Genomic DNA, 19,113 nt, shown 5'->3' on the forward strand with positions numbered 1-19,113 from the left:
GGGGCCACCAGACTAATGTCTGCCCAGAGTGGATTCGGCAGAGTGTTGGTAAGCCATCTTTATAAAACACTTTTTATTTTGGTTTTACCCTTGCCCAGGTAGGTTGCCACTGCACTGACGTCCAGCAGGGCCCAATTTCATAGAGCTGCCTAAGCAAAAAGTTCTGCTTAAGCAAAAAAATCTTTGCTTTGTAAAATCAGATTACCGGCTAAGACGCCACTCAATTGTTATGCTAAGTAAACAACAGCTAAATATTAGTCACAAGCAATGTACATGGCATGACATTTTTGCCAGTAACATGTGTACAATAAGCAAGCTGTTTTCGTGCTTAAGCATATTTTTTGCTCAAGCAGCTCTATGAAATTGGGCCCGGGTATAAAGCTTCTTTACGATGTAACGTAGGAGTCCAACCTCAGCTAGTGTTACCCTATAGCACAAAACCCCATTTCATAGAGCTGCTTAAAACACATTAAGATGCTAAGCACAACAACATATGCTTTACCAGATTAAGGTTACCAGCCGAACTACCATGTCACGTGTACCATTTGTGATTGGTATCTTGCTCATTTCTGCTTAAAGGCAGTGGACACTATTAGTAATTGTCAAAGAATAGCCTTCAAAGTTGGTGTGTCTCAACATATGATGCATAAAATAACAAACCTGTGAAAATTTGAGCTCAATCGGTCGTCGAAGTTGCGAGATAATAATGAAAGAAAAAACACCCTTGTCACACGAAGTTGTGTACTATCAGATGCTTGATTTCGAGACCTCAAATTCTGAATCCGAGGTCTCAAAATCAAATTCGTGGAAAATTACTTCTTTCTCGAAAACTACGTTACTTCAGAGGGAGCCGCAAGGCACCCAGTGACTCGTCACAGTATATGAAGCAATTATAGGGGGACTGTCGGTCTTAAATATTTAAAAATCTGAAATAAATATCAAACAGCTTCATAAAAATATAATAAAATCAGTAGAACTATATGAATCTCTTGTATAGTGAAAAGGAATAGACCATGTCTTTGATTGGCCTTAACTTGAATGATAATGTACGTTTGGGTTGAGAAGTTTTGCAACGTGTAGAGTGATACGTACATACACCTGTATGTACACCCATCCACTCGCAACAAGAGAAATGCTGGACGGACTTGGTCAAGTCTAAAAGCGTTCTTACCAGTGTGGTTATTTCGGATCCTTTTCACGTGTAGCGATCGACTCCTGGCGTTTGGAAACTAACATCTACTGTGTTGCATGGATTAAAAGTAAGGTCTTGTTGCCAAACGTCTTGCTAAGTATGGCTACCAACAGTGATGAGCTTCTGACTACTGCTGTCAAATTTTTTCTACTGCTGTCAAAACTCTTTGACTACTGCTGTCAAACTCTTTATTTTATAACATGCTTCTTTAATTATGTTCAAAAGTAAAAAAAGGGAGTGTGGACGTCGTATTAATAACTAGATGGCTTTTGGGTGGTACTTGAGTACTTCGAGCTGATACCCTGGGTGCGAGGTTGTGTGACTCTATAATAGACCTTATGCACATGACGTCATTTCAGTACGGCGCCCCCGCATTGAGGTCAAAAGGATGTTGTTCATTGGCCAATCTATGTGCGTTTCGATCGTTTCGTCACCGTTTGACCTCTTATCAGTTAGACTTTATGGTATGGTATCTAGTGTAGAGTCTGACCAAAGCTCAAATGCAAATTTATTCCTCCATGACTAGAGCAACAACAAGTTCGACAGTGTGATGCATTGCGATGCCGTTAGTTGGTAAGGAAAGGTTTTACTAATTAAGAATGATTAGAATGTTTTCAAGTTTGTATTATTTGCTGGGCCTGGTGTTAGCCAAATGAAAAGAGTGGGTGTGTGTGCGTGCGGTGTGGTTTTGACAATACCACAACGACTCTATTAAGTACTTTGTTTTCTTATTGTCAATAATGGATATGAACAATTGGATATGAATTGGGTCTGGTGGTCGTAAAGCATTCCAGTCTTTTACTGTTTGGGGGAAGTATATGAGTATTTTGAAGCAATCTTTGTTTGCAGAGTGTAGCCCAGGGGTAGGTGGTAGGCCTACGAATACGATGTGTAGGTCGGAAAACAGTGCTGGGATTTACAAAAAGGCCAAGGTTCTGTAATGATAATATGAACTACAGGAAGGCAGCAAAGTGGTAGCACGTGTGGATGGGGCATAACGGAGACTGAGAAGCTTGTTCCGTGAGTAGGAATTTGCAGAGTTTGGACTAGCTTCTGCCGAGTTTGAGTTATTGACACCTTCAGGGCCGGGATTTGTAGCAATGTCACCAAAAATCACAATTTCCAAGTGAAAAGTAGCTGGGGAGTTGTCATAGTAAGAAATAGGGCATTTCAGGTATTTATGACCCTGGATGAGTCTTTGATGTATCTTTGGCAGAATGCAAGCACAGACACAATTGATGCTGATGGAACAAAGCTGACCACAGATGAGTCAGTACAGTACAATAGTCTAGCAAGCAGAGAGAGAATGAAAAGGATACCTCCATTGTCCCCAGATGGGCAAACAATGTCCATGGACTAGGTGGATGACTGCACAGGACACAGCCACCTAAGTGTGTGTAAGCTTTATACACCAGAATTCTCAACTGAGACAGTGAAAAATTCCACAGAAAAACACTATTTTCACAATTCAGATGACTCCAGGATACACAGAAAAAGTCCTGTAGATTCCAGGTGTAGTAACAGATCCAGCAGTTGTATAAAAAATTAAAACACAAATTGAGCAATATACTAAAAAATTAGCAAACATCAACTAGGGATGTGATGCAAAGCCTGCTTATTGCCATGAAATCTTTGCCCTGTTCCGCAAGCTGCCCAGGGTGTTCCATTATATAATGCTAATTTCTAAATGCTTTTCTTCATTTTCTTATTGATCTAATTAATCTTATTAATCTGGTTTAAAGGCAGTGGACACTATTGGTAATTACTCAAAATAATTGTTAGCATAAAACCTTTCTTGGTGACGAGTAATGGGGAGAGGTTGATGGTATAATACATTGTGAGAAACGGCTCCCTCTGAAGTGCCATAGTTTTCGAGAAAGAAGTAATTTTCCACGAATTTGATTTCGAGACCTCAGATTTAGAACTTGAGGTCTCGAAATCAACCATCTAAACGCACACAACTTCGTGTGACAAGGGTGTTCTTTTCTTTCATTATTATCTCGCAAATTTGATGACCGATTGAGCTCAAATTTTCACAGGTTTGTTATTTTATGCATATGTTGAGATACACCAACTGTGAAGGCTAGACTTTGACAATTACCAATAGTGTCCACTGCCTTTAAGCAAAAAAATCGCTTAAGCACGAAAATAGCTTGCTTATTTTACACATGTTACTAGCCAAAATTTCATGCCATATACATTTCTTGTGACTGGTATTTAGCTGTTGTTTACTTAGCATAACAATTGAGTGGAGTTTTGGCCGGTAAATTAATTTTACTAGGCAAGGATTTTTTTGCTTAAGCAAAATTTTGTGCTTAAGCAGCTCTATGAAATTGGGCCCAAGTCTCTCTAACCATGACGAGCTTGCCCTTTCAAAAACGAAGCATAAAAGGTTTGGTTTATTGGTGATGCAGCCAGGCAACAAACCAGGAACAGTGGGGAATCCTTTCTTAAAAGCAGTGGACACTGTTGGTAACTCAAAATAATTATTAGCATAAAACCTTGCTTGGTAACAAGTAATGGGGAGAGGTTGATAGTATACAAATATTGACTGCTTTGAGTGCTACGGTTAAAACTATGACTCCCGAGGTGATCCCCGGAGCGATCTATTTTCCTGAGGCGAAGGAAGCCGAGGTGATCCCCGGAGCATTCTATTTTCCTGAGGCGAAGCCGAGTGAAAATAGAACGCTCCAGGGATCGCCGAGCGATTCACAGTTTGAACCATTGCACGAGTTAAAGCAGTCCATATTTGTTTTATAACACCCCAAACATTTCTAAATACTGTACTATTAAGTTAGAGACCTGAATGCTACAATCCACGGACGACGCGAATACAGACTGCGAAAACTTTAACTGTGCTGCATGTAGTGTCATGTAATCCGAAATGGTTACAGACTATTAATTTATCATCCTCATACACGCACCGAAAGTCTGGGTACTGCACGCCATGTGCTAGTCTTCGGACTAGCGCACGGCAAACCGATGCACTATCATACGACCGCCGTAAAGTAAAACTAAGACATATCATGTGACGCGCTGTAAACCAATGAAAAGGCAGAATATTGGTAAGGGGTGTTATACTATGAATCATTGTGAGAAACGGCTCCCTCTGAAGTGGCATAGTTTTAGAGAAAGAAGTAATTTTCCACAAATTTGATTCCGAGACCTCAGAATTAGATTATGAGGTTCCGAAATCAAGCATTTGAAAGCACACAACTTCGTGTGACATCAGTGTTTTTTCTTTCATTATTAGGCCTATCTCACAACGACGTCGACCGATTGAGCTCAATTTTTTATGCATATTTTGAGATACCATCTGAGTAGACTGGTCTTTGACAATTACCAATAGTGTCCAAGGTCTTGATTTACAACCTCTGTTGCCATGGAGACCTTCCCCTTTCAAAAAGTGTACCTGTGTACAAGGGTTTGTTCACAAGCTGCTGTGGCATAGTATGGAGCCCGTCATGAAGACCTTGCCCTTTTAAAAAGTGTATGTGTGTACAGGGGTGTTTGTTCAAGGTGCTGTGGCATAATATGCAGCCCGTCATTTTACTGATGGTACACTTTTACAATTTCTATTCATGTGGTGGGCTTCCTGTATGACCCAACCATCGGAGTACAAACAAAAAAACTATGTGCAATCCAATGCACTTTTATTTTGCCATTTTGTTTAAAAGCCATTGGACACTTTCGCTAAACAGTATTATCCAAGGCCCACACTTAGTGTATCACAACTTTACCAAACCTGTGAAAATTTAGGCTCAATCGGTCATCGGAGTCGGGAGCAAATAACGGGAAAACTCACCCTTGTTTCTGCACGTTACGCCATGTCATGACATGTGTTTAAAATAAATCTGTAATTCTCGCTATCAAGAATTGATATTGTTTTAATGTTTTCTCAAAAAGTAAAGCATTTCATGGAATAATATTTTAAAAGAAGTCTTTCACAATGACCTTTAAACCCTGTAAGTTATTTGTAAATCTGTGAACTTTTAATTTTGTTTCTGTTCCGAAAGTCTCCAATGGCTTTAGATAAGATAATTCAAAACATAATTCCAACAACTAAATATAGTGTTTGTAGAAACAAACACTAGGTGTTCGGCTATTGTTGGGTCAGTGTTTGAATCAATGAAACAAGTGTTGTTAATAGTTTGTCAAATTGCAAAGAAATCAAAACCAGTTTTCTGGATGTGTAATAATTTTATGGAAAAAGCATCAAAAAGTGTACATTTCAACCTAAAATTCTTTACATAATGCCTTTTCAAAGCATTTTACAGGCTCTTCCAGTTTCAAAAGGTCAAAAGGTCAAGAGAAGGTCACCAACATACCCATATTTGTGAAGTACGTGAGGCCCTTTCATATGATGTATAGATTGTCAAAATAGCTTTTGTGTTTTTTTTTGTTTTTTTTGTGTTTTGGGGTTTCCCTCTACCAGGGTTGCGCACCTTAAACTCATATTTGTTTACTCCTTTTCTACAAAAGTATCTTCGGGTTTATGGTTCTTTCTACAAAGACGAATAAAGAACAAAAAACATGTTGCGTTTCTAAGCGACCATTGTAATATTGACAAGCTGTATAGGGGACATGTCATCAGCGCAAAAAACTTATTTGATTTCTTGTTTTAAGTGCTGCTCAAACATTATATGAATCGGCCGGTGTCAGATGCAATTGTGTCCGCCATGCAATACTGTCCGCTCCAGACACTTTTTTGCATATGCAATCGTGTCCGGGGCTATGCAAAAACCGTCTGGCGGACATGTATATGACTAATGTGCACGCGTAAGTGAGCGTGCATGCACTGAACCTGCATACGTATAATATGCAGCATATTCACGTATTTTATGATTGCAGCGAATACCCAACGGCTGAACATTTCCCATATCATTCATGACATGCACTTAGCTTTTAATAAAATGGCGAACGTGTTCCGTCGACCAAGGGCGTTTAATTTACTGCAAGGACGGTTTTGCACGGAGGCAGACACAACTGCATATGCAAATGTGTCCGGGCGGACACAATTGCATTATGCGGCAGCGTCCGGGCGGACACGATTGCATTATGCAAAACCGTCTGGCGGACATTATTGCATATGCAATAATGTCCTCCGGATGTATTGCATATAGGACATAATTGCATGTGACACCGGCGCACATTTCCAGTGTTTTTCAACACTGAATAACAAAGTGGATGCATATCAGAAAACTGTTTCCAGAAATGTTCGAGGCATTGTAAGTAAGCATGGAGAAGCGGTGCAAGCTTATCCCAGACGCTTCCAAAAAGCTGTTAAGTATGGAAAACGGTGGGCACATTTCCGAGCCGATTCCAAAAGATGTATGTATGAGAAATGATGGGTACATATCAAAGCCGTTTTCATGCGTTTTAAGTGAGGAAATTGCATGCAGTGGTGCACAATTCAGGCCGTTTCGAGACTCCGTAAGTTTTGAATTCGGTCGGTGTAATGGGTGGCACGGTTGGCTTGTGCGAAAAGCGCTCGCCTCTCACCAAGGTGACCCCGGTTCGATTCCCGGCCGGGGCCATATGTGAGTTGAGTTGTGCGTTGGTTCTCTGCTGTGCCACGAGGGTTTTCAAGACTATCCGGTTTTCCTCCCTCAGGAAAAAATCAAACACTTTCGATCTTGGCTGTGCTCCGTGGTCATAATGGGTTGATGTGGCTGGCAGCTGAATGCGCCCTTGCATGCCTGCTTCTCGAACACATGTAGCCGCGTCCTTCGCAATTCAGCTCTTAGCTGCGAGTAAGGACATAAGCCCCCAAAATTATTATAGTAATTACGCTTGTCGAAATTATATTTGAACAAGATGTCAGAAAACGTAAGGGATAAAGAAATAGATTAGCTCTTGGCCCATATCGTAGGAATTGGTTTTTACTGAAACAGCAACTTTTGCACATGCAGGGGAAGTGTCCGACCAAAGAGCTACAAGAAAGAGCAAACATTACGACTCGATGACACGTGGTTCAGGAGATTATCTTTGGTTACCTATACGCATTGAATTCGCGTGACCTGACATATAATGATGTCATGATGAAAAAAATGAACGAAAATTATAATTAGGTCTCCGTTCTACAAACTGGAGTTAATTCAAATTTCATCTTGCACTGCTGTTTGACATAGTTATTCCACTTACTACAAGTACTGATTTGTACTTTTCAGATTGATATGCTTGCGAAGATAATATTATTAAAATTTTCACCTTAGTTTGTATTTGTGAATTATTCATGTTTGGAGCATTATTAAAGACAATAGACACTATTGGTAATTGTCAAAATCCAGTCTTCTCACTTGGTGTATCTCAACATATGCATTAAATAACAAACCTGTGAAAGTTTAAGCTCGATTGGTCATCGGAGTTGTGAGATAACTATGAAAGAAAAAACACCCTTGTCACACGAAGTTGTGTGCTTTCAGATGCTTGATTTTGAGACCTCAAATTCTAAACTTGAGGTCTCGAAATCAAATTTGTGGAAAACTACTTCTTTCTCGAAAACTACGTCACTTCAGAGGGAGCCGTTTCTCACAATGTTTTATACTATCAACATCTGCCATTACTTGTTACCAAGTGAGGTTTTATGCCAATAATTATTTTGAGTAATTACCAATAGTGTCCACTGCCTTTAAGGGTTCCAACAGCCGGTGTGGACGTTTTTTATTGTCATTTATGAGCTAGCAACTATTAGTGCAACTTTTGACATTGCAACAATGTTAGCTCACCATTTAAAGGAACACGTTGCCTTGGATCGGTCGAGTTGGTCTTTGAAAAGCGTTTTTGACCGTTTATTATAAAATGCATATGGTTAGAAAGATGATGTAAAAGTAGAATACAATGATCTACACAAATATGCCTCGAAATTGCGTGGTTTTCTTTTTACCTCGTCCAATAACACGGTCGGCCATTTATGGGGGTCAAAATTTTGACCCCCATAAATGGCCAACCGTGATAGTTCGCGACGTAAAAAGAAAACCGTGCAATTTTGAGAGATACTTGTGTGGATCATTATATTCTACTTTTAAAACATCTTTCTAACCATATACGTTTCATAACAAACGCTTTTTATAGACCAACTCGTCCGATCCATTTAACTGTTTACATCTGTTTTCATAAATATAAAAGTCATAAAAAAACTTGTTAAGTTTTTTTTAACGACTTTTATATTTTATAACGAGCAGCATGTTTTTTATTTCACTTGGCCTTATTTCTTTATTTTAACTGTTTGTTTCTCACAGTTAACTCATCTCCGGGGTCTTCTCCGACAAAAGGAAGAAAGAATGATTCAGGTTCAAAATCGCAGCCTGTTACAGTCTTATTAAGATGCAGCAGCAGGCTTGTGTGGTTTTTGATACTATTAGTCGTATGCATTGGGGCAAACATTTTGATCTACTGGCAGCAAGATGGTGAGGTAAGTGCTAGATTAACATATCAAAAATATTGTGACAGGCCGTCTTTTTTGCTTCTTCAAAATTTATGTTTTGGATAGTGTTGTAGATCTTGAGACAAGGGCCCAATTTCATAGAGCTGCTTAACGGTAAGCAAATTTTTTCGCTTAACGTAGCAAAAATAATTGCTTAAAACCATTCGGATTCCATGCTAAACGTACACGAGCTTAAGCACGTAAACAATCTGCGCGCGGAGATTTTAGATCGTTTGCTTAAGCAAAACAGAAGAAGGCAGTGTATTTTGCACTGTGTGCATGGCCTAGGGCTGCTTAATGGTAAGCAAATATGTTGGCTTAACGTAGCAACAAAAATTGCTTAAGCGTAAACCTATTTCACCAGCGGTTGCTAGCTTAAGCACGTAAACAAACTGCGCGCGCAACATTTTAGATTGTTTGCTTAAGCGAAAAAGAAGAAGGTGCTGACAAAATGGCGGGCGAAATAAATGCGGAGTGCACTCGAGTGGCGATAAAAAAAATTCATCACCTTCTGTGTCTGATATGTATTATTTGTAATGGTTCAAAGTGCCCCTCGAAAGGTTTACACACTAACTTGAAAGTAATCAAGAAGATAATACATTGTACAGCATGATTCTGAAGCATTTTAGACACTCGTTTATTCGCTACACCTACCATACAAACGCACGTACAATCACCGCTGTGCCGGCACAATAACATCGTTTGCAATGAGTGTTGCACTATGCGCTGTGTGAATAGGGTGCTTAAGCAAAATAGAGGCTTTAAGGACCCTTTTTATTTGCTTACCTATGTAAGCAAAAAACCTTGCTTAAGCAAGGGTATGAATTGAAAAATTTGCTAGGTTCGCCCGTTAAGCACAAAATCGACCGTTACGGGATGCAGCTCTTTGAAACTGGGCCCGGCGCTTAAACAGGGTGCTTAAGCAATGGGGCTTTAAGGACCCTTTTTGCTTGCTTGCCTCGCCGTTTTAAGCAAAAAAACTTGCTTAAGCAAGGCTATGAAATGAAAAACTTGCTAGGTGCACCCGTTAAGCACAAAATCGACCGTTAAGCAGCTCTATGAAATTGGGCCCTGGTTTTGATCTAGAGACCATCTCTTTCGGTGTCACGGTCTCCCCCTCGTTCTCGGACTACAAAGTGTCTCGGTCTCGGAGGGCTGGTCTCGATCTCTGAAGTACTGGTCTCGGTTTGATGAGGAGGTTGCAGTCTTGGTATTGGCTGGACTAAGAGGTCTCGACTAAAACACTGGTTTTGGATATGTACCGTACATGTTGGCTTAGAGTTTGGTTGGAAATTAATGTGAGTTTAACTTTGCTAGTTGCCTCAGAAGGCAACTAGATTGATAACTCTCTACAGACGCTTATGATTGATTTTGTGTTACTGTTTGATTCTATTCTTAAATATATCGTTTCGATCACAGAATCAGATTGAGCTGGTAAAGATAGCTCCTGCAAGGGTTGCAGGAGGAGTAAACATCTTCAGCAAGCTCGCAGGATCGCAAACATCAAATCCTACCCAAGTCGTTACCCATCGGGCCGTGACGTCACAGCAGCCAAACTTGACTACATCTCAAGCAACCCCCAAGACTTCGATGAGCGTTGATTTTAACAATCCTACCGACGCTGCGCATTCTTTTTTTACAGTCAAGCAAAAAGACGCTTCGTTACACTATACGTTGTGCGACAAACTGGAGCTTCATATTGAGGTGCGGGATCGTCACAACAAGCTGAAGACGTATGGCGGAGATTACTTCTGGGTAAGATGCTAACTATTAAGGGAATCAATGTGTGGTGAAGAGGTTTTCAACTAGTGGTTTAATCCCAACGAGGCCTGGTTCTTGATCATTTTACTGAGACGAAGTCGAGGTAAATTATCAAGAACCAGGCCTCGGCAGGTTTAAACCACTAGTTGAAAACCGATTCAACACACTTTGATTCCCATTCATAAATGCCTTTTCGGTCAAAAAACATCAACACTTTTGGTCAAAAAGTAACATAAATGCAAAAATTATAATTGTTCAATGATTTCTTTCAACACAATACCCCTTCAGCTATGAAATGGTAAGGCCCTCCGCCGCCCTCGGGTAAACAACTTCTTATAAGGGAATGCTGTGCACGTCGAGCGTATCGCGTAATGTGGCACAACTGTTCTGGCCGTTGCTCTCGACCAATAGGAATGAAGAAACTGTCTTATAAGCACAGGTGCAAGGTCGCGTGTCACGCCCATGTTTCAACACTTTTTACTGGTCATAAACAAAGGTTTATATACACCATGGTGAAAGATTAATACACACCCAAGTGACGCGCAGGAATAGCGAAACTGTTCTGAGGTATTTATGAATGTAAAATAATAATCAAACAGTAAATTTGGTTTTACCCATTAATACACTGATGTGTGTTAGCACTGTATACTCCGTACTTCCCCGAGCTCTGAGAAAAAAAATCACAGGCAAGTTAAAAACACAATTATTTTTGCAATAGCCTTCAGTATTTCTTTCTGTATCAACTAAAATTTGTAATTACTTCACATCTCTATTAACTGTTACTTCTCTTTTGTTTTCATCTCAAAGCGTGCGTGTATGGGCTACACAAAAATGGTTCGTTATTATTACTTTACTATACTACCAAGGCTTTTCTATAGCGCTCTTACAAACATTATCACAGTGCTTTATTACACAACAACAAAAATTACAATACTAAGATAAACATACTGTACTAAACAAGGTTAATAGTCATATAAATAGGTTTTTAGAGCTTTTCTGAAGGTAGCTAATGAAGATGAAAGACGTATTTGTAGGGTAATCGGTTCCACATAGTAGGCCCCGCAGCAGAGAAAACGCGGCCACCAGATGAAGTACGAGTATGAGGAATGATCAGAAGTGTGTTATCTTGGGCATATTACTTGGTTGGGATTTGAACCCACGACCTTTGCAATTCTAGAGCAGTGTCTTACCAACTAGACCACCAAGATTGCCTGGTAATGTAGCTAGAGGCAGTTTGAATCCTGGGTGGTTTAATTGGTATGAGAAACTGCTCTAGAATTGCAAAGGTAGGGGGTTCGAATCCCACTCGAGTATGCCTACACAGGATGCCTTGTTCACAGGTTTTTCTCAGGCTTGTGAGCTGTAGTCATTAAGTTCACATGAGGGTAGGCCTGGGCGACTATCGAAATTAACTACTCTATTAATCGCCGGTGTGGAAGGCTTCATCAACGCCCACTGTTCCGCCGTTGTGGACGGCTCCGCCAGTGCAACTTGCCTCGCCGGAGCACACTGATCTCACCATCGACCAACAAACTGACAGGACACAGACTACGACATTGGACAATCAACTGCAAGACCGCCATGTTCAGGTGATGGCAGCTCAGCTGGAGCGGCACTATCCACCAGCAAAGGCAGCCCCGCCGGAACGAAGGACGGCACCGACGGACCCCCGGATGCATGATGCATCACAGAAGAAAGGATACGGACTGGTGCAGAACGCATCACAGAAGACAAGGCCGAGAGTACAGGAAGTACATGTACTACCGAAGACAGTATACCTGTTGGTGCGGGGAGCATCAACGGCTTGGTATTCGCCGGTGCAGGGAGCACCACTGAAGAAGGCCGCTGAAGACAGAGTATCCGAAGGTGCAGGGAGCACAACAGAAGACAGGGGATCCGTTGGTGCTGGATACACCGCAGACAAAGCAACTACCGTTGACGGGAGTGTCACAGACATGGGACCAGTTGGCACTCCGGACAGATCATCCGCCGGCACACAGATTGGGGATCCGCTGGCACCACAGACAGAGGACCCGCCGGCACCACAGACAGAGGACCCGCCGGCATGGACAGAAAACCCGCCGGCATGGACAGGGGATCCGCCAGCACAGACAGGGGATCCGCCGGCACCACAGACAGAGGACCCGCCGGCACCAACAGAGGACCCACCGGTACCACAGACAGAAGACCCGTCGGCATGGACAGGGGATCCGCCGGCACAGACAGGGGATCCGCCGGCACAGACAGGGGATCCGCCGGTACCACAGACAGAGGATCCACCGGCACCACAGACTGAGGACCCGCCGGCACCACGGACAGAAGACCCGCCGGCATGGACAGGGGATCCGCCGGCATGGACAGAGGATCCACCGACACCAACGACCAAGGACCCGCCGGCACTACACACGGAATCCAAACAGAATGTGTCAAGTGTTCGACCGTATGGCCCAAGTTCGCGGCTGAAGGCGCCGAAGCTAGAACAGTTTACGACGAACAATGACTGGAGAGAAGTCCTCTCTTGGATGGACATTGTTTTGTTTTGAGGATCTAACACTGAACTGTTGTGGAACACTTTGTTGTTTTGTATAGTCGGGTTGTCTTCATTGGTCTGTTGTATCTTTGTTTGATTTCTGTGTGACCAGTTTGGGGACCAGAAACAACATTGATCAACATCCTTTGAGGACACCCATCATTGTTTTCTAGACAAAACTAGTTATTGAAATGATTTTGCTTTTAAAGTAGATAACAAATAAACCTGTAAATAATGTGTTGTTGAGGGTAGCCCCGTCGATTGTGGATCCTTGCTTGATTCTGTGTCCCCAAGTTGTGGACTAGAATCGTCATCGATCACCATTCCCCGAGGAAACCCCATAAATTGTTTTGCTTTATGAATGTGCTGCTGTATTGAAGCTGTTGCAGCTATTCCGGAGAATAGGCTGATTCTAAGGAGGGGGCAATGTAACGAACTGAAACTGTGCGCCCCGCCGGTGCGTTGGAGTGGCTCCGCCGGATCCTGGAGGACAACGCTCCCATGGCAACTGGCTTGAACTTTTGGTGAACTATTCTGTGATTGGACGAACTATCGATGATGTATAACATTGTATAACATAATTATAAGAGATTATCCAGGTGCGCGGACCGGATGCGTTGTTTTGGCGCCTTTTCTATACAATGTATTGTGTTTGATTAAGATGTGTAGACAGACCAAATGTTGAGTTCAGTGAGTGAGCAAGGAATAAGTTGTCCTTCTCGAAGTATTAAATAAATCAGTGTGTTTCATATTGAACGGCATTTGAGTTCGTTTGTTTTCTGTCTGCGTTTGGCTACAGAGCAAATAAGGACCCTGGCAGTACGTTACACTATGTAACAATGGTATTACACGTCGCTGCACTACTTATGACTAGGATCATTAGGCAAAGGCCATTTTTCCGGTTAAAGCCATTAAACACTTTCGGTAAACAGTATTGTCCAAGGCCCACACTTCGTGCATCACAACTTATAAATATAATAACAAACCTGTAAAAATTTAGGCTCAATTGGTCATCGGAGTCGGGAGAAAATAACGGGAAAACCCACCGTTGTTTCTGCACGTTTTGCCGCGTCAAGACATGTGTTTAAAATAAATCCGTGTCGAGAATTTATATTGTTTTAATGTTTTCTCAAAAAGTAAAGCATTATATGGAATAATATTTCAAGAGAAGTCTTTCACCATTACCTTCTGTAAACCCTGTAAGTTATTTGTAAACCTTTGAACTTTTTCTTTTTTTTTCAATTCCGAAAGTGTCCAATGGCTTTAAAATGTGTTGCACTTCCATGTTACTCATGCATGACATCATGTCACTCGGTGACTCTGTCAAATTCCTTGTTCATGTAATTAAAACAAATACTTATAGCGCAATTCACAATAGTTGTATTAATGCGCTAAACACAATAGTATTTGTGCCCTGGTCATTGGGCTTATACCATGCCTCTAATCTTTCTCAGCTCCCTGGGGTGTATACAGCCCCGAGCTGCCATGGCGCTCCGAAGGCTTTTTCATACGCAATATCAACCTTTTACCCACGCAGGTACATGTACCTATTTAATACCCCTGGGTGAAGAGCATGAAGAGAAGCTATTATAGTAAAGTATCTTGCTCAAGGCCACAAGTGCCATGACCAGAATTCAAACACTATAATCATGATAATTAGTCTCCAATTAACAATAAATATGATAAATGCAGCCCCTTTCACACTGAATCATAATGTAATGTCAAACACGGTGATAACAAATAAACAATCCACGCTCGTAAATTTTGTAGCAAGGGACCCTGGCTACATTTTGGCCGTGTGAAAAGGGTTTTTGATAAATATTTTGGCAACCCTGTTAAAGCTTGGTGGTCTAGTGTGCCAAGCATCTGCAAAGGTCATGGGTTGGAATTCAACCTGAGGTGGACTTGTGCTCAACACTCAATCAGTGTACGTATGGGTGAACCTCAATAGTCATTTTTAAAATCTGTTAACCTGTCAAACCTGACATCTGCTCTACAGTTGATTGACAAAGGTCTTGGGTTCGAATCCCACACAAGTAATATGCCTGTGGTTTTATTGCACAGAACTCGAGGAAAGTGTACAGTGCAATACATACATCGGTGTAAGGATAAAAACCAAATAATAATTTTTATCCTGATGCAAATTTTACATCTATTTTACCATCTTCATGTTTAAGGTGAAGATATTTAGCAAAGATCTGGACACCAGTCAAGCAGCAGACACAATCACCGACCACCAAAACGGCACCTACACGGCAGAGTTTGTCCTGCACTGGACAGGCAATGTCCACATGAAGGTTGTTCTGATTAAGTCCAGCGAGTACGTGGCTCTGCTCAGGCACCACCGCGAGATCGGTCTGGCCCGGTTTGCCTACGACGGCATGTTCATTCTCGGAAACCAAACAGAGATAATGCCGTGTCACATCACGAAAGACATGTACCTTGGATCTCTGGAGTCTCAGCGATCCCGAGGGTTCTGCGATTTCTCGGACCGTGCCCTCGGCTATCCGTGGTTCTGTCTCAAGCCGAAAACTTTGCCGTGTAGTGCCTGGGCACGGCACAAGGGGGTTCTACCGCGTGGTCGTCAGTATAGTAGCGTCTTGGCGAAGCAGGAGAACGCATCGGTTCAACACAGGTAAGATGTGATTGGGATTTTCCGAGTTGATTTCAGACGGGTTTTTTTTTTTTTTTTTTTTTTTTGGGGGGGGGGATATTTTGTACATAAAGCACTCGCGTCTCACCACTGAGGGCCTGGCTCGATTCCCGGCTAGAGTCATGTGAGTAGAGGTAGTACAAATTATAATGCTAGGTTGTTTTTATAGCGCTTTATCACACCCCTAGGGGTGTGTCAAAGCGCTTAGTATTTTGTCCTTGGGTATCATCCACTTTGAGTCTGGCAGGTAGAGCATATATATGTTTATTGACCAAACCAACAGCGGACGAGCCGCTTATTATCTTATTAATAACAATTAATTTGAGTAAATACCAATAATGTCCAATGTAGTTAATAGTCTTGAGTGGATTTCAAAGTGAAAACAACACAGAACATCTTTTACAAAAACCTTATTTCTAATCATGTTTTTTTTTTTTTTTTTTTTTCAGGTTTGCAAACATCGGACAGACTGGAGCAACAGCAATACAAGTAGTTTCCATTGGTAGGTTTCAAGCTATTTGTCATGCATCCTAGAATTCTCATTCCAGTCGAGCTTGGCCTCGTTCATTCATTGTTTACTCCTTTTGTTATTAGTCAGTTCACATCAATTAGCCTATTTTCAAGATTGTTTGTAGACTTAAGGTAATCCATGGTCGGAAGCGGTCATGTTTTTTGTTCTTTTTAATCGATGTCCGCACAAAGTGTTATCGGTTGTCACTATTTTCTTGTGACCCAGATGGCCGGTCATAATCAAACTTCTACAGGTTTGTCAGTTCATGTATGCGGTGACTGCCAGCAAATATCTTGTTAGCAAAAATCAGTTCTGTAATTTTCCTTTAAGATCTGTACAAGGAAGCAACCAGCTTTGTTATACAAATGCAGCATACATGTACATGTGTATACAACATGCGCATTTGTGTAGTGCATGCACTATGACAACATGTGTACATGTAAATGTATCTCTATTTATGTAGATATAATTTTTCTGCGTTTAAAGGCAGTGGACACTATTGGTAATTACTCAATATAATTATTGGCATAAAACCTTACTTAGTAATGAGCAGTGCAGAACTGTTGGTGGTATAAAACATTGTGATAAACGGCTCCCTCTGAAGTGATGTAGTTTTCGATAAAGAAGTAATTTTCCTGGAATTTGATTTTGAGACCTCAGATTCTTAATCTGAGGTCTCAAAATCAAATTCGTGGAAAATTACTTCTTTCTCGAAAACTATGTCACTTCAACCTCTCCCCATTACTCGTCACCAAGTAGGGTTTTATGCTCATAATTATTTTGAATAATTACCATAATTACGAAAACGGGCCAGTCCGGCTGACCTTGTATTAAAGAGTTGACTGCTCATTGTATTCAGTTTTACACATCAAATTCACCCAAATGTATTTCATTTTGTGTGCAGGGAACACATCTGAGATGAGCACCTGTACTGCCCCTCTCCAACCATGTACCCAGGGAATTGCCCCTCGCCCTCCTTCGTCAGTTGCCGGTTTTTACTTCCGGAAGGAGTGGCACTCCCTCACTTGCCAACTGAAACCTTTCGTCACAAAAACTGCCTTAAACTGCCTGAGAGATCACCGATTATATTTCTTCGGCGACTCCACAATCCGCCAGTGGTTCGAATATCTGTCCGTTCGATTAGGCAAGAGCATGCAGGAGAAACACATGCAGACTAGTCAACACTGCGGACCGCGCTTTGCTGAGGATAAATCCAGCAACCTAACTATTTTCTACCGGCATCACGGCTATCCCATCCGCGCCAATTGGATAAACGTTCAGGATATTAAGTATGCGGCGCACGAAATTGACGGCTTGCAGGCCGGGCCGAACACTGCCGTTTTTTTGACGTTCTGGGCTCATTTTACGTCGACTACTATTGAGTTTTACCTTGAACGATGGAAGGCAGTTAAGGCGGCGATCAGGAGACTGCGAAAGCGAGACCCGAACACCCCGGTCTTTATTAAATCTGCCAACACAAGGGAGCAACAGGGTATGGACATGAGTAACTGGTACGCCATGGAGCTAGATAAAGTGATGCGAGAGGATTTGATAAACGAACCCGGCGTGACGATCATTGACGTGTGGGATATGACCCTAAGCCACTCATCTGGGTATCGCGTTCACCCGGTTAAAGCCATCATCTCACAAGAAATTAAAGTTGCTCTTAACTTTCTTTGCCCACAGACAGTGGCATAATCAGTGGCATTGCGAGGAGGGAGCCACCACCCCTTGGAACCCTAGCGCCCCCCCCCCCCCCCTCGTCTTGTCCTTCTAGTCCCCTGCATCGTACACGATGAGTTATTATATGCCTACACAATAAGTTTGGATTTGTTGTGTACGCACACGATAAGTTGTCATGTACATACATGATAAGATGTTTATTTTTTTATTCATGTGTCGGCAATGTAGTGACTTCTCTGGTAGTAATGGAAAGCACTTTTAATAATACATTTGTAATAATAATAGCAAGTTCTTATGAAGCGCATTTCACAATAACCCTCTCAATGGGCTTTACAACTCTTAATGTTTCAGTGCTGCTTTAAGATAATTTTTTTTACATAAATTTGAATCTTTGTGTCGGACTCTGTTATTATAAATTGCATATTATAACACAATTTTTATTAGTCCGACGAAGAATTCTTACTTTAGTTAATAGTCCGACGAAGATTATTTTATTTAGTTTAAGTTGTCCAACGAGGATTCTTAAGTTTATTATAGAATCATTGTTTCAACTTTCACCTCCTGTGTGGGTGTTAGTTTTTCTTAGTTTTATAATTCTGAGAAACATTTTAGAGGAGTGGCCAGAGTCACTGTCCAGGAATTCCTTGACCATAAGACAGCAGTTGGTTGCCCCCCAGGAACATGTTGCAATGACTGTTGCAAGGTCAGTAGTTTCGGTGAATTGTGCCCGGATTTGATTGTCTTTAGCTGCCCACACGTTTTCTTAAGAACTTATGCCACTAATCCTTTTCTCATTGGTCAAGCCCAACCAGGATATTATTGTTTTAATATTTCTGGCCAATCATAGTTTAACTTTCCTGTCCGAGTGCGTGACCAGCTTGGTATATCCTGGCTCGTTTTCCTCTGGATCCTCAGAGCAAAAATCGGCCTAGTGCAAGAAAGACTTCTTGAAAGTGTTTAGATATTTACACTTTGCGTAGATTTTGTTTGGAACATTTGTTACTTCCCTAAGTACGTTCCTAAATCCCCTTCTTGCATCTTTACCACATGCTCTGTTGATACAGGTAAGCTTTGACTATTTCTTTCCTATTGTATAAGATTTATCACTTGTGCATTTTACTTTTGAAAGATTTGTTCGACAAGGTAGTTGGAGTAATAGTCTAGGCGGATTTCTGAAAAAGATTTCTAGTTAAGGTGATTGAGGCATTTTGGGGTAAAAGCAGGGAACCAAACTTTTTAATATATTTCAGGCGTGCTGATTCCGAAAAAAATGGTTCCCAAGCGAAATTTTGAGTTTTTGACCATCTAATTTGCATAATCATATTTTTGACCGTTTTGAATCATTTTAAGCAAATCT

The 19,113-nt window shown here is 41.4% G+C and overlaps 1 protein-coding gene across 1 annotated transcript; it reads left to right on the forward strand.

Moving 5' to 3' along the window:
- The first annotated feature begins 1,687 nt into the window (after positions 1-1,687).
- On the forward strand, positions 1,688-17,833 carry LOC139940136 (NXPE family member 3-like). Its single transcript, XM_071936391.1, has 6 exons — positions 1,688-1,765; positions 8,434-8,606; positions 10,038-10,373; positions 15,087-15,544; positions 16,012-16,064; positions 16,978-17,833. The coding sequence occupies exons 1-6, from the start codon at positions 1,753-1,755 to the stop codon at positions 17,769-17,771; spliced, it is 1,827 nt and encodes a 608-aa protein (XP_071792492.1). The 5' UTR covers positions 1,688-1,752; the 3' UTR covers positions 17,772-17,833.
- The last annotated feature ends 1,280 nt before the right edge of the window (positions 17,834-19,113 follow it).

Source organism: Asterias amurensis, chromosome 7, assembly GCF_032118995.1.
Source record: "Asterias amurensis chromosome 7, ASM3211899v1".
Lineage (NCBI taxonomy): Eukaryota > Metazoa > Echinodermata > Asteroidea > Forcipulatida > Asteriidae > Asterias > Asterias amurensis.